The sequence below is a fragment of the Stegostoma tigrinum genome, chromosome 39, assembly GCF_030684315.1.
Source record: "Stegostoma tigrinum isolate sSteTig4 chromosome 39, sSteTig4.hap1, whole genome shotgun sequence".
NCBI lineage: Eukaryota > Metazoa > Chordata > Chondrichthyes > Orectolobiformes > Stegostomatidae > Stegostoma > Stegostoma tigrinum.
Window position 1 is genome coordinate 15,989,532 of NC_081392.1, and position 13,815 is coordinate 16,003,346.

At 43.3% G+C, this 13,815-nt stretch overlaps 1 protein-coding gene across 8 annotated transcripts in view; it reads right to left on the reverse strand.

Annotated features, from left to right (window-relative positions):
* The window catches only part of sipa1l3 (signal-induced proliferation-associated 1 like 3), a 276,754-nt gene that overhangs the window by 46,871 nt on the left and 216,068 nt on the right, over positions 1-13,815 (reverse strand). For all 8 annotated transcript variants that reach the window (XM_048522386.2, XM_048522389.2, XM_048522383.2 and 5 more), the window contains 3 exons: positions 5,440-5,605; positions 4,253-4,460; positions 3,449-3,595 (listed from right to left, as the gene is read on the reverse strand). In XM_048522386.2, coding sequence (XP_048378343.1) covers positions 3,449-3,595; positions 4,253-4,460; positions 5,440-5,605 — 521 coding nt within the window. The remainder of the gene's footprint in view (positions 1-3,448; positions 3,596-4,252; positions 4,461-5,439; positions 5,606-13,815) is intronic.

Below are 13,815 nucleotides of genomic sequence, written 5' to 3' on the forward strand. Positions count from 1 at the left end.
GGCAACGACTCTCTGTGTAAAGAACCCGCCTCTGACATCCCCTCTATACTTTCCACCAACCAGCTTAAAACTATGACCCCTCGTGCTAGCTATTTCTGCCCTGGGAAACAGTCTCTGGCTATCAACTCTATCTATGCCTCTCATTATCTTGTATACCTCAATTAGGTCCCCTCTCCTCCTCCTTTTCTCCAATGAAAAGAGACCGAGTTCAGTCAACCTCTCTTCATAAGATAAGCCCTCCAGTCCAGGCAGCATCCTGGTAAGCCTCCTCTGAACCCTCTCCAAAGCATCCACATCTTTCCTATAATAGGGCGACCAGAACTGGACGCAGTATTCCAAGTGCGGTCTAACCAAAGTTTTATAGAGCTGCAACAAGATCTCACGACTCTTAAACTCAATCCCCCTGTTAATGAAAGCCAAAACACCATATACTTTCTTAACAACCCTGTCCACTTGGGTGGCCATTTTAAGGGACCTATGTATCTGCACACCAAGATCCCTCTGTTCCTCCACACTGCCAAGAATCCTATCCTTAATCCTGTACTCAGCTTTCAAATTCGACCTTCCAAAATGCACCACCTCGCATTTATCCAGGTTGAACTCCATCTGCCACCTCTCAGCCCATCTCTACATCCTGTCGATGTCCCGCTGCAGCCTACAACAGCCCTCTATACTGTCAACGACACCTCTGACCTTCGTGTTGTCTGCAAACTTGCTGACCCATCCTTCAATCCCCTCATCCAAGTCATTAATAAAAATTACAAACAGTAGAGGCCCAAGGACAGAGCCCTGTGGAACACCACTCACCACTGACTTCCAGGCAGAATATTTTCCTTCTACTACCACTCGCTGTCTTCTGTTGGCCAGCCAATTCTGTATCCAGACAGCTAAGTTCCCCTGTATCCCATTCCTCCTGACCTTCTGAATGAGCCTACCATGGGGAACCTTATCAAATGCCTTACTGAGGTCCATATACACCACATCCACAGCTCGACCCTCATCAACTTTTCTAGTCACATCCTCAAAAAACTCGATAAGGTTTGTGAGGCATGACCTACCCCTCACAAAGCCGCGTTGACTGTATTTGATCAAGCCATGCTCTTACATTGGCAGGCAGGGCATTCCACACCCTTACCACTCTGAGTAAAGAACCTGCCTCTGACATCTGTCTTAAATCTATCACCCCTCAATTTGTTGCTATGCCCCCTTGTACAAGCTGAAGTCATCATCCTCGGAAAAAGACTCTCACTTCTAATGCGGGGCTACACCAGATTTCCCAACAGCAGAGAGAATGCTGGAAGCTTTTATTTAGAAATAAGCTTCTTATCCAGAAGATAGTGACAATGTGTGAATGAATGGCAATCCATATCAAGGGCGCCAGAACCATTCCTGTTTTGCCAGCTGAAGTGAGACTGAATTTGCATATTAAAATTTTAATGCTGCCCAATATAAATAACTGGGTCTGGTCACCTTCCTGGGGATTGAAAATAGTGATAATTTAGGTGGCTACGCAGCATGAAGGAGTCGACTGGAACTGGCCAAAGGTATTTCACGTTGAGGAGACTGTGGCATCATAGAAACATCACTAGTGTTGTAAACTGGAAGGCTAGGCTAATGCCCTGGGGACATTGTCATAGAACAGGTCAGCATCGAAGAAAGATTTTCAGCAGAATGAGACTGTGCTGGCTCTCTCACACTACAGCAGTACTGAAGTTCAATTAGCCAGTTAAAAAAAATTTAGACTAAAGCAGTCTCACCAATAGTAACACAAACCATTCTTTGACATTAAAATATCCATCAGATTTAGGAAGGGAAACTGCCATCCTTACCCAGTCTAAGCTACTATAGCACTGACATAGATTGTAACATGAGATAACGGGAACTGCAGATGCTGGAGAATCCGAGATAACAAAGTGTGGAGTTGGATGAACACAGCAGGCCAAGCAGCATCTTAGGAGCACAAAAGCTGATGTTTCGGGCCTAGACCCTTCATCAGATGAAGGTCTAGGCCCGAAACGTCAGCTTTTGTGCTCCTAAGATGCTGCTTGGCCTGCTGTGTTCATCCAGCTCCACACTTTGTTATCTTTGATTGTAACATGGCTGACTCTTAACAGCCCTCCTAAGTAGTTAGCAAGCCATTTAAAATTAGGAGCAAACATCAACGGGCAACAAATGACAATCTTGCCAGTAACACCCTAGCCTTAAAATGGAGTGCAAATGGTCTCCGAATTGAACAAGAAAACTTCTATTCTAATAGCATGGGCTAGTCCAGTTTCCAGAGATGAAAGGTATTTAACCCACTTTCACACAATGACCTGTCTGAGATCTAATTCATTGCCTGATAAAGTGGTAGTTGTAGATTCAAATCCTTGAAGGAAAATAAACATTACAAGGATATCGAAGAGCAAGGCAGGTGAATGAATGGGATTGCCCTTGGCAGGAGCTAGCACAGATATACAGTGATAAATGGCTTCCTTCTATGCTGTACCATTCAACACACTTTTTACTCCATGGAGTTCCTCACAATTGCTATTTACTTCAATTCCAACTGGTCATTATGTGAGGTTTTGTTGGTTTAGCTGGTGAGCCCTGGAACACACTAAATCTTCAGCCCTAATGTTGGGCTATTAGGTTTAATCATTTAGAAATGTAGTTCAGGATTGGACCATGACGTTTAAGGGTAAATTTATCGTGGAAGGGCTCCTGCAATAGACCCTCACTTCACAGAAACTAAAGCTAAGCAGAGGACTGCAGCACAAGAGCTCAATTCTTAAACATCTTTTAAGCTTTACCTCACAGGGCTCTCTGTATTTCCAAGGCCCAGCTGAACAGATGACTAGACTGAAATTCGTTAAATTCAAACATTGTGCAATAATTACAAAAAGACATTTTATGGTGGAAATGGTAGGCAGGTACTTTGAATAAAACAGAACTACAGATGCATTTCTGAAGAAATTCAGCAGGTCAGGCAGCATCTGCAGAGAAACAGAGTTAAATGTTTTGAAGTCTACAATGCCCTAGTGGCATTAACTGCTGGACTGTTAATCCAGAGACCCAAATAATGTTCTGGGAACGTAGTTTTGAATCCTGCAACGGCAGATGGTGGAATGTGAATTCAATAAAAATCTGGAGTCAAGTTTCATGATGACCATGAAACCATTGCCACTTGTTGGAAAAACCCATCTGGTTCACTTTTGGGAAGGAGCCTGGTTGGCCCACATATGACTCCAGACCCACAGCAATGTGGCTGACTCTTGACTGCCCTTTGGGGCAATTAGGGATGGGTAATAAACACTGACCTAGCTAGTGAAGCCCACATCCTGTGAATGAATTTAGAAAATAAAATAAAGAACTCTGAACTTGAACACCATTTTCATTACAGAGGTACTTTGAATTCTTGATGTGACACTTTAAAAAAAATCAAAGCTTCTTTCAGATTGAATCATACCTTCGTACGCTTTGGCAACATTGACCAGACTGGACCATTCCAACTCGGACTCTGCGTCCGGAAGAGGCATCAGCCCTGGATCGTTACGGCGCACAGGAATTCGATCACGTACATCAGTCAAGGACAGCTCGGAGGCAGAAATGTTAGCTAAACAGTAAAAACACAAAACAGAATTTAATTCCAAAATTTGGAGGGGCAGTCCCCACCAGACCAGGAAACAACTGCTCATCAAAATACATCTTTCAACATAAACGAACAATGCAAACGTTTTTTTAACCCCAACATTTCTAGGCTCACGTGGCAGGAGGCAAAGAGGCAGTCAAGGAGTAAAAAGCACGGCTCAAGAACAGAGGCCATGTTGCATCAAAGTGTTTCAACAACCCCGGGGGGAGGGGGGGTAATTAAAAAGCACAGCCTGAAAGATTCAGAACAAACACAGGTCTGTGTTCAGAATCACCACAAGGGTGATGTGGATCTCTTCAATTGAGTTAATTCTCTTCCCCCATCCACTTCCCTCTCCTGTTCTCAAACCTGTGTACGTAGAGCAGTGAGAGAACACTAGTGCTCTTCATTTGACAAGGGAAATTCAGTTCTACATTACAGATGTCGAACTGCATTTTTGACACCGTTAACAGCCTAGTGCTAAAATAATAAAACCAAAGAGAAAGTACAGCCCGTGCTGCATCCACCCACTAACGTATCGGCAACAATCCTGTTAAGTCACCTAACAGTGAAAATGCCTTGTGGAGAAATTTAATTGAGGACAGAACAAAAGATAAATAAAGCCTCTTTTACAATTCTTACATTTCTTTTCAAGATTTATTGCTGCTGGAGGCTGGGTCAATCTGCGTGTAGGCAGTGTTTGTGAAGGATATGTGCTGGTGAAGATCACATCGTTGGGCAGTGCCTGGTCAAGAGCTGCAATCTGGGAACTGGAGAAACCAGCTTCCCTCCGTCCACTGCAGATGCTTTCATCTGACAGAGTCCTCTGCAGTGTCTTTCGTGAAGAATGCTAGAGAGAAGCAGAGAAATTCCTCTTTTTTTAAAACAGATAAAGGAAAAAAATTTCAGAGGCTCTAATGTTTGTGCTTGGACAGTACCCGCGTGCTTCACAAATCTCAGAGGATTCTGCATCACTCACTACAGGCAAATGTCCTGAATTACGCTACTTCCATCACAGCAGTACAGGCTGATACTTGTGCTTAAATTCTGAAAATCTACACTTGCTCTCCAGGATGTTTGGGATCACTCAGGGGGCTTTTATTGCATAAACTGAGCCTCCTACTGTTCTACACATTCTCCACTGAATCAAACAAACAATCTCAGGTTGGATTCCCTCGAAGTTATATGGTGAAGTGGTGATGCAAGATATTGAGTAGAAACAAATTATTTATACTCGCTGAAAGCATGGAACTAAAAATCAAAAGGACGTTTTTAGCCAATTTTTCAACTACTTAAGTTTGGAAATATTTCTGTACACAAATGGTGGCAGAGATGTGGAACTCTTCCATCAACACGAGATACTAGATCTAATGCTAATGTTACCTGAGATGGATCGTTTTATTTAGTTAACAAAGATCTGTGTGGTAAACGTGGGTTATATGGAGTTAATTGCGAAACAGCCAAAACCCCAGTAAATGATGACAGTCTGAGGAGCTGCTCCTAAAGTTCAGATGTTCTAATCTAGTCAGGACTGTGGCTTGGGATGACTGCGGTCAATTTCCTTTAATAAGCTGGATCATCTTAACTCGCTAGTAATTCACTGCAAGAATTGTGTAGGGTGCTGGAACATAAACCCATATTCCACCATTTCACATCACAACAGGTGCCCAAAAGTACAAAGCTACTTTGCCTGCAATTGATTTCCTTGCCTCCTTCACAAAGAAGTGAGCCACTAATTCCAATCTTCTTGCTACACCTCAGTGACCACAGGAAAATACTGACTTCAGCTGGCACCCCATCACCCTGACTGCCCAAAAGGTAGAACATACAAGCATTTCTTTATCTTGCTCTGGCAAAGGGTTGTCCAGCAAAATTAGCTTCTTTAAATCTTCTTCAAGGGTTGATTTGTGGGACTTGCGTGGTGATCGGAGGTCTCTGAGTGATGCTCGCAACCTGGGCTGTCCAAAGACATTCGTAGAGGCAACGCTGGAAGTTCTAGGAGAGAAAATGGAGAGCCGCTGAAGACCAATAAACATCAGTGTGTCTGGGATATCGCAACAGCCTCTGGATTACATTCACTTCATTCTCTTTAAATATATAAATAACAAGTTAAAGAAAAACAAGACAAGACATGTAAACAATGCATGCTCTTCCTCTCATTCTAAGAAATGGTTTTCAAAACTGGGATTCTTGGAAGCCTGGGATGTCATGAGATTTTGTCCATTTTTATTTATGGTTTCCTTCGGGTCATTATCTTTGAAAGTTGGCTTTCCAGGACTGTGGGAAAACTGGGACACACTTCCTTCATTATCCTACAAGAGATTTTGAAACTGTTGTGATGGCACGAACTCATGCCACCAGGCCAAAAAAAAAAGCATGGAACTAGAAAAATGTCAATCAGCTGTTAAACCAGTCTCCTGCACAGACCACAAGCAACCTGCCCCATCATGAGCTCAACATTTTTTTTTAAACTTAGTCTTAAGTAAAGAAATTCTAGAATTAGAAATTTCTACTCAGCCCCACATAGCAGTCATTTGAAGCTCCAGAACATTTATTCAGCTTTCCAACCGCTGTTCAATTCCAAGTCAGTTGTTTGTGCCTGTTCCTAACAACTAGCTTCTGAACCTCTCAGCATCTCTCAGAAATTATGTTTCACAATCATTTGTGGCCGTACTTATTCTTCAAACCTTTAATCGCACATGTGGTTATCCTTTTATACACAAAGTCAGAAGTCAAACAACACCAGGTTATAGTCCAACGGGTGACACTTCACTTGATGAAGGAGCAGTGCTCAGAAAGCTTGAGATATCAAATAAACGTGCTGGACTACAACCGGTGTCGTGTGACTTCTGACTTTTGCCCACAACTGGCACATCCGCATCGTGGCTTTTATAAACAAACATTTAGGGAAAGAATGCAGTAGCACATTTAGAACCAGTTCGGTTCTCAAATTTAGATGCCTCAAAGCTCTCTGCTGTTCTTGTCTGATTTACGACAAGATATGTTAGAACTGTATTTCAATAGGTTACTTACTTCCCATTTCACTACATGGTGTAATTGTGTTAACAAAACCCCAGTGCAGGCACTCATCTCTGTATCAGGAGATTATGGGTTTTCAATCCCACCCCAGGCACTTGTATCCAAGGTTTAGGTCTATGCTTCACTGCATTGGCTGGAAGTGACATCTTTTGAAAAGGACGTTAGTTTGAGGCTAAGATAATAAAATGTGAGGCTGGATGAACACAGCAGGCCCACCAGCATCTCAGGAGCACAAAAGCTGATGTTTCGGGCCTAGACCCTTCATCAGAGAGGGGGGGATGGGGTGAGGGTTCTGGAATAAATAGAGGGGGAGGCAGACCGAAGATGGAGAGTAAAGAAGATAGGTGGAGAGGAGAGTACAGGTGGGGAGGTAGGGAGGGGATAGGTCAGTCCAGGGAAGACGGACAGGTCAAGGAGGTGGGATGAGGTTAGTAGGTAGGAGATGGAGGTGTGGCTTGGGGTGGGAGGAAGGGATGGGTGAGAGGAAGAACAGGTTAGGGAAGCAGAGACAGGCTGGACTGGTTTTGGGATGCAGTGGGTGGAGCGGAAGAGCTGGGCTGGTTGTGTGGTGCAGTGGGGGGAGGGGACAACTGGGCTGGTTTTGGGATGCGGTGGGGGAAGGGGAGATTTTGAAGCTGGTGAAGTCCACATTGACACCATTGGGCTGCAGCGTTCCCAAGCGGAATATGAGTTGCTGTTCCTGCAAACTTCAGGTGGCATCATTGTGGCACTGCAGGAGGCCCATGATGGACATGTCATCTAAAGAATGGGAGGGGGAGTGGAAATGGTTTGCGACTGGGAGGTGCAGGTGTTTGTTGCGAACCGAGCAGAGGTGTTCTGCAAAGCGGTCCCCAAGCCTCCGCTTGGTTTCCCCAATGTAGAGGAAGCCACACCGGGTACAGTGGATGCAGTATACCACATTGGCAGATGTGCAGGTGAACCTCTGCTTAATGTGGAAAGTCATCTTGGGGCCTGGGATAGGGGTGAGGGAGGTGGTGTGGGGACAAGTGTAGCACTTCCTGCGGTTGCAGGGGAAGGTGCCGGGTGTGGTGGGGTTGGAGGGCAGTGTGGAGCGAACAAGGGAGTCACAGAGAGTGGTCTCTCCGGAAAGCAGACAAGGGTGGGGATGGAAAAATGTCTTGGCTGGTGGGGTCGGATTGTAGATGGCGGAAATGTCGGATGATGATGCGTTGTATCCGGAGGTTGGTGGGGTGGTGAGAGAGAACGAGGGGGATCCTCTGGAGGCGATTGTGGCGGGGGCGGGGTGTGAGTGATGTGTTGCAGGAAATGCGGGAGACGCGGTCAAGGGCGTTCTCGACCACTGTGGGGGGAAGTTGCGGTCCTTAAAGAACTTGGACATCTGGGATGTGCGGGAGTGGAATGTCTTATCGTGGGAGCAGATGCGGCGGAGGCGGAGGAATTGGGAATAGGGGATGGAATTTTTGCAGGAGGGTGGGTGGGAGGAGGTGTATTCTAGGTAGCTGTGGGAGTTGGAAATGGACATCAGTTACAAGCTGGTTGCCTGAGATGGAGACTGAGGGGTCCAGGAAGGTGAGGGATGTGCTGGAGATGGCCCAGGTGAACTGAAGGTCGGGGTGGAAGGTGTTGGTGAAGTGGATGAACTGTTTGAGCTCCTCTGGGGAGCAAGAGGCGCCGCTGATACAGTCATCAATTAACGGAGGAATAGGTGGGTTTTGGGGCCTGTGTAGCTGCGGAAGAGGGACTGTTCCACGTAACCTACAAAGAGACAGGCATAGCTGGGGCCCATGGCCACCCCCTTTGTCTGTAGGAAGTGGGAAGGCTTAGTTAGAGGCTATCTGCTTTCTCAGTTAGTGCGCGAGATTTTGCACTACACGAAAGGAAGTGAAGGAGTTCTCCCTGCTAATCTGGCCAATGTTAATCTCTTGAGCAACTTCACCAGAAAGACAGACTGTCTGGGTCATTAACATTTCACCACTTTCTCACTGCGCTCAAATTGACCGTAGTATTTCCTACTTTACCACAGCCACTATACCTCAAGTGCTCATAATTGGCTACAAGATGTTTTCAAGCTATTCAGGTACTGATTGTTAATTCTCTACTCACCGTATCATTTCTTCAAGTAAAAGACACCAAGGACTGCAGTAAGTTGAGTCAGATCATTATCCTGCAACTAGCCACATAGGTTTACGCACAAAAAAAACTCACTTCCAGGTTACTTATCATATTCCTCTTGCACTATGCATTTACTGTGAATTATATTTGAGCACTTGAAATAAGAGAACACAACTAAACTACCCAGGATCTTAAGAGCTAAACAATATTTGTGGCATTTCCTGTATATAAAACAATGTTGCGTGTGAATATTCCTACTCTGTTGTTAAGTGCTTATTGGGTCATTTGGCTACTTGGTTTACAAGTGAGTCATAGAGCTGAAGGTCTCAAGTTTGAGGTTTTTGCTACTCTCATCCAAGATGGCAGTAGAGTTGCTGCAAACAGGCAATTCATGATGGAACATGTGCAACAGGACGCGAGAAGTACAGGATCAGGAATCACTCTGAGGTGCTCCACAGCCCTTGACCCATTTAGAATCCTGGGAATTCAGTGCCTCTTGGTAAACAGAGTGTGCAGCTAGAACAGTCGCCATCCCCATACTCTGACTCACATCAAGTCTGGGTAACCCATCATCTCCACGGTCACTGGCCTACACTGATTTTAAATCCATTCTTACTTTCAAATCCCTCTGATCTGAAATAGAATTCTTTCACATCCTTCACCACTTCTACAACCCTGAATTCCCAGGATTCTAATTGTGTATTCCCCATTTTCTTCAGATAGATGTCAATGACTTCAGCGATGAGAGTCCAAAGCTTTGGAACTCCTTCTTTTATCAATCAAGATCTTAAAGGAGGTGAAGAGGGAAATATGGCCAAGTATTTGGTGACCTGTTCTAATCCCTCCATGTGGTTTGTGTCAAGTATTTTGGATTGTTTTGCCATATTAGAACCTCCTTTAATAGAACTGTATGCTGCGGCTGAGTGAGCAAGAGTTAAGCTGCCAGAATGAACAATCTCTTTCAGGAGAGAAAAAGTCGAGAAGAGTGCACACTGTGGGAAGCTTTTGAAAAAGGAAGACAGGAAGCCCTTTAGCACACTATCAAACTTCTACTGCACGTTTGATGGGACAAAAGCTATGCTCAGCCAGAACCACTACACAGTCTATAACAAATAAAGCTTTGAATGAGCAGTGTTGGCAAGATTAGTCACTATCCATCTCCAGACAAAAATATTTTAGATCCTCAGATCTCATGTGGCAGCACAAAATGTTTTTTATTTTTCCTGCTAACTCATTCTGATGTGAAAGGAAACCAGTTGCAGATTCAGAATGTAAATGCCATCAAATTTCTGCTCAATTTGGCCACATGCTGGTGATTGGACTGTGCTCCCTGTTGAGACAACATCGGATAGCAGGTACTACTGAACAGGCACAGTCTGAGAATATCTTTAACTGCATTTTTGGTCTGTGCTAACTTTTGGAATCTTTCCCCAGTACTGTGATTACAACTAGTAACATTTACACCCTAAACCCTATGACTCTTCTCAAAGGCCATAAAGTTTTTTATTTTCACCTTTTCATAACATGAATTTTTTAACCTGGAACAGGTTCAAAAAAGAAAGGTCAAAGCTATTGCCTTGAGCACCCATTGCAGATGCTGTACACTCATCACCAGTCAATGCCTCTGGGCAACCTCACAAGGCATATCTAACCCCGGATTTCAATTTTAGAAATTCATTCTGTCCATCCAAAAGACAGTTTACTTTCATTTCACCTCTCCCTATGGAGAAATCCCATTACTTAAACCTTCATCTGCATTTTTGTCACTTCCAAATGAACTTTTCCAATACTCTACTGGCTTTTCCTCCTTATTTCACAAACTATAACTCTGGTATTGCTAGGGGACAAAAGAAATTTTGTTTAAGCTTTTTGTCTTACAGGACAATTCACAAGAAATACCAAAGGAATAGTATTTTCCAAAAATAATCATAAGTTCGTAGTTAACTCGTGCATTCTTCATGGCAAGCCCAGAGTCCACTTGCGAAACAATTAGCACTCTACTCTCCTACAGTATAAAATGTTCTTTTCTAATTACTTTGGTACTTTTCGCAAATTGTTCTGATGAGGGCAAGGCAAAATGATTGGATAAAAATGTGCCTATTTTAGCAATACTCAAGTTCTATAATACAAAATGACAAAAAACCCTACAAGTCCATCCAAATGTACTGTTCCCTATCCATCTCCAGTTCAGATTCATGCACCAACTTTATCCTTGCTAAACAACTTTTAGACCTCCCCAATGCCTCCAATCTAAAATTCTCATCAGAGCACTTGCACGTCTCCATTACCTTATCCTGTCTGGTAAAACGCTGTCCACTACCACCATGAGCATTCATTTCCCTAACCAAAACACTTTCTGTACACCCTAACTCCTCTGCCCTACCAGTGGCTGTACATGAGCTATCAAGGCACCACTTCACAGATTTCTATATGCTTCTCCGACTTTAAGACTGTCTTAAAAACTTTTCTGCCAAAAAGGTGCTGCCCACCTGTCTTAATCAGGCAAAAATAGATGCTGGATAAAAGCTATTTGGAGGTTATATTTTGTTTGTGGGTGAATTGTGGGTGTCTTGGAAAGGCCAATATTTGTTCACATTCCTCACTGCCCTTGAGCTAATTGAAGTGGCCTAGAAAGCTAAAGGTAGATGACAGTCTAACACATTACTGTGGACCTGGAGTCACGCTAGGCCAGATCAGCCAAATGTGAAACACTTCATCTCCCAAAAGGATATTGCACTTCAGGTGGCATTTTATAACAAACAGTTACATGCCTCCACTAGACCAGCTGTTATTTCCAGTTTTTAACTAAATTTAATGACAGGATTCAAACTCAGGCCCTGACTATAAAGCACCAACGTTGCCAGTTAACAAAACTACTCTTTTTGAGATTTGCATTAGCATGGTTTGGTGAACCACACTCTCCCCTAGGCCATGTGTCTGAACACCATTACTAAGCTTAAGCACATAACCTCGGCTGCCATTTCAAAGGAGCACACAATGAATACTATACTGTCAGAGATGGCATTTTCTGGCCGGGATGTTAAAACATTTGTCTACTCATGTAGAAAAGATGAGAAAATGAGTGCCCTTTTAATTGTTTTGGGATATCCTGAGATGAAGACATGAAGAAATCTGACCTGTCTTGAGGAGGAGGAGGAAGATAATGCTATAAAGAGAAAGGAAGTGAGGAGGCCCGTGATTTCTTGCCATTTTGTCTCTCTCAAAGCCTCCAGCTCTATTCAGCTCACTATTATCCTCTGCTGTTCATTTCCTTTCTTTCCCACCAGAGACAATATTTTTCATTTGCCTATTAAATTTCACTTGCCATTTTGCATGATCTAAATCCTTTTATGAAATATTATCTGCAGAGATAAGAAGCTTACGAATGGTTTCAGAATTCAAATCATTTATGCAGATCAAGAAGAATGGGGGAGGGGTCCAGGAACTGAAGACTGCAATAGAAATGTTATTGCACTTGAAACTAGAACTTACTAGTAATTTAAAAATCAGATTACAGTATGCATTACATTCAGCCAAACATGAGCTTTCGTAAATGGTAATTGCAGCATACAGTTTTTAAATCCACATAGAGCACCACCTTTGCATGAGTGAGGCGTTCATTTTGATGCCACACCAGTTGGTCTCTCACTAGTTTACGCCTGCATTCACTCTGAAAACATTCATTCAATTAAGCTTGCTCATACTTTCACCCTACCCTAATTTAGAGGCTGCACTAATGTGAATAGTTAAGGACAAACCCAGGCCACAAATCTAAACCCCTCCCATGGACCTCTAATGACCTGGTGCATTACGGTAAACATCTACTAGACCAATATTGTCAGTGAGATGGGAAAAGAACAGGGTAATGGGGAAGCGGTGGGGGTGCGGCAAGACAGGCAATGAAAATCCTTGCCTCTGATCACGGAGGACATTTTGCTTTAGCATACACGTTGGGGAGAAGGAGACACAGAGCTTGTTTATGATACTTCTTAATGCTCAGCAAGAATAAATGCTTCGAGATGAGGAACGGGAAGAGACAAGGCCTGCAGGCGTCAGTAGAATGATACACAATCATAAATTATCTTTGTAAGAACAAAGCAAATGGACATGGGGGATAGAGAGCAGAAATGGAACCAAAAAAAAAGGCATTCCCCTTCATTTCCTGGTTTCATCTTTCCTAACATTCATACCACTCAAAACTGAATGTTTCAGAAAACAATCACACCTCAGCTTCTGGGAAAATCACTAGGCGGTGTGGAGCTGTGGCAAAAGTGAGTCACTCGCCGAGTTTTTCTTTTAATTGTTGTATGGGGGAAGTATTCCAGCATTTGTACAGCCTTTCCATCATGGTGTTGAGAATGAAATAACCACAGGTGCAATTCTACAGCCTCCCACTTTGGGCCAGAGCACATGAGAAATACTGTCTGCCCTCAATCCTCTGTTTCACAATTCATTGTGCGCACACAGACAGACCCATATACCAGTCACCCAGTATGCACTCTTGATGGGTGTCAAATAAACTTTGACTAATTGGATACAACTCTGACAAATATACAGTTGGCAGTATTACTCCCACCCATGAACTCGTCAAAGTTTTTAAATCTCAAATGCTTGTCTTTTAATAAAGGAAAACGGCAATTTGGATCCAATGTCAAAAGACACAATCTTTTAATAGCCTATTAAACTGCCAATCAAACCGAATCAACAAACAAAACACTGGAGAAACTCGACAGGTCAGTGTGGCAGCATCCGTGGAGTCAGGAACAGAGTTAAATGTTTGGCTGGACATGTCTGACACGAGCCTTCTTCAGAACTTAACTCAGGACACCCTGTTGGGGATAACTGTAGGCAAATATTAATAAAAACTATCTCCTCGCAAATGTTACTAAGAACTCAAATGAAAACTACAAAACCAGTGTTTTTTTTCCTCTAACCTATAATAGATTGCTTGTCAAAGAATACCAGTAGATGTTGTTTACTTCAAAGTTTAAAGAGTAGGGGATCATTTCTAAAATAAAGAGCATGACACTTAAAATGGCCTATCTACCCATCATAAACATTTATTTCAACTC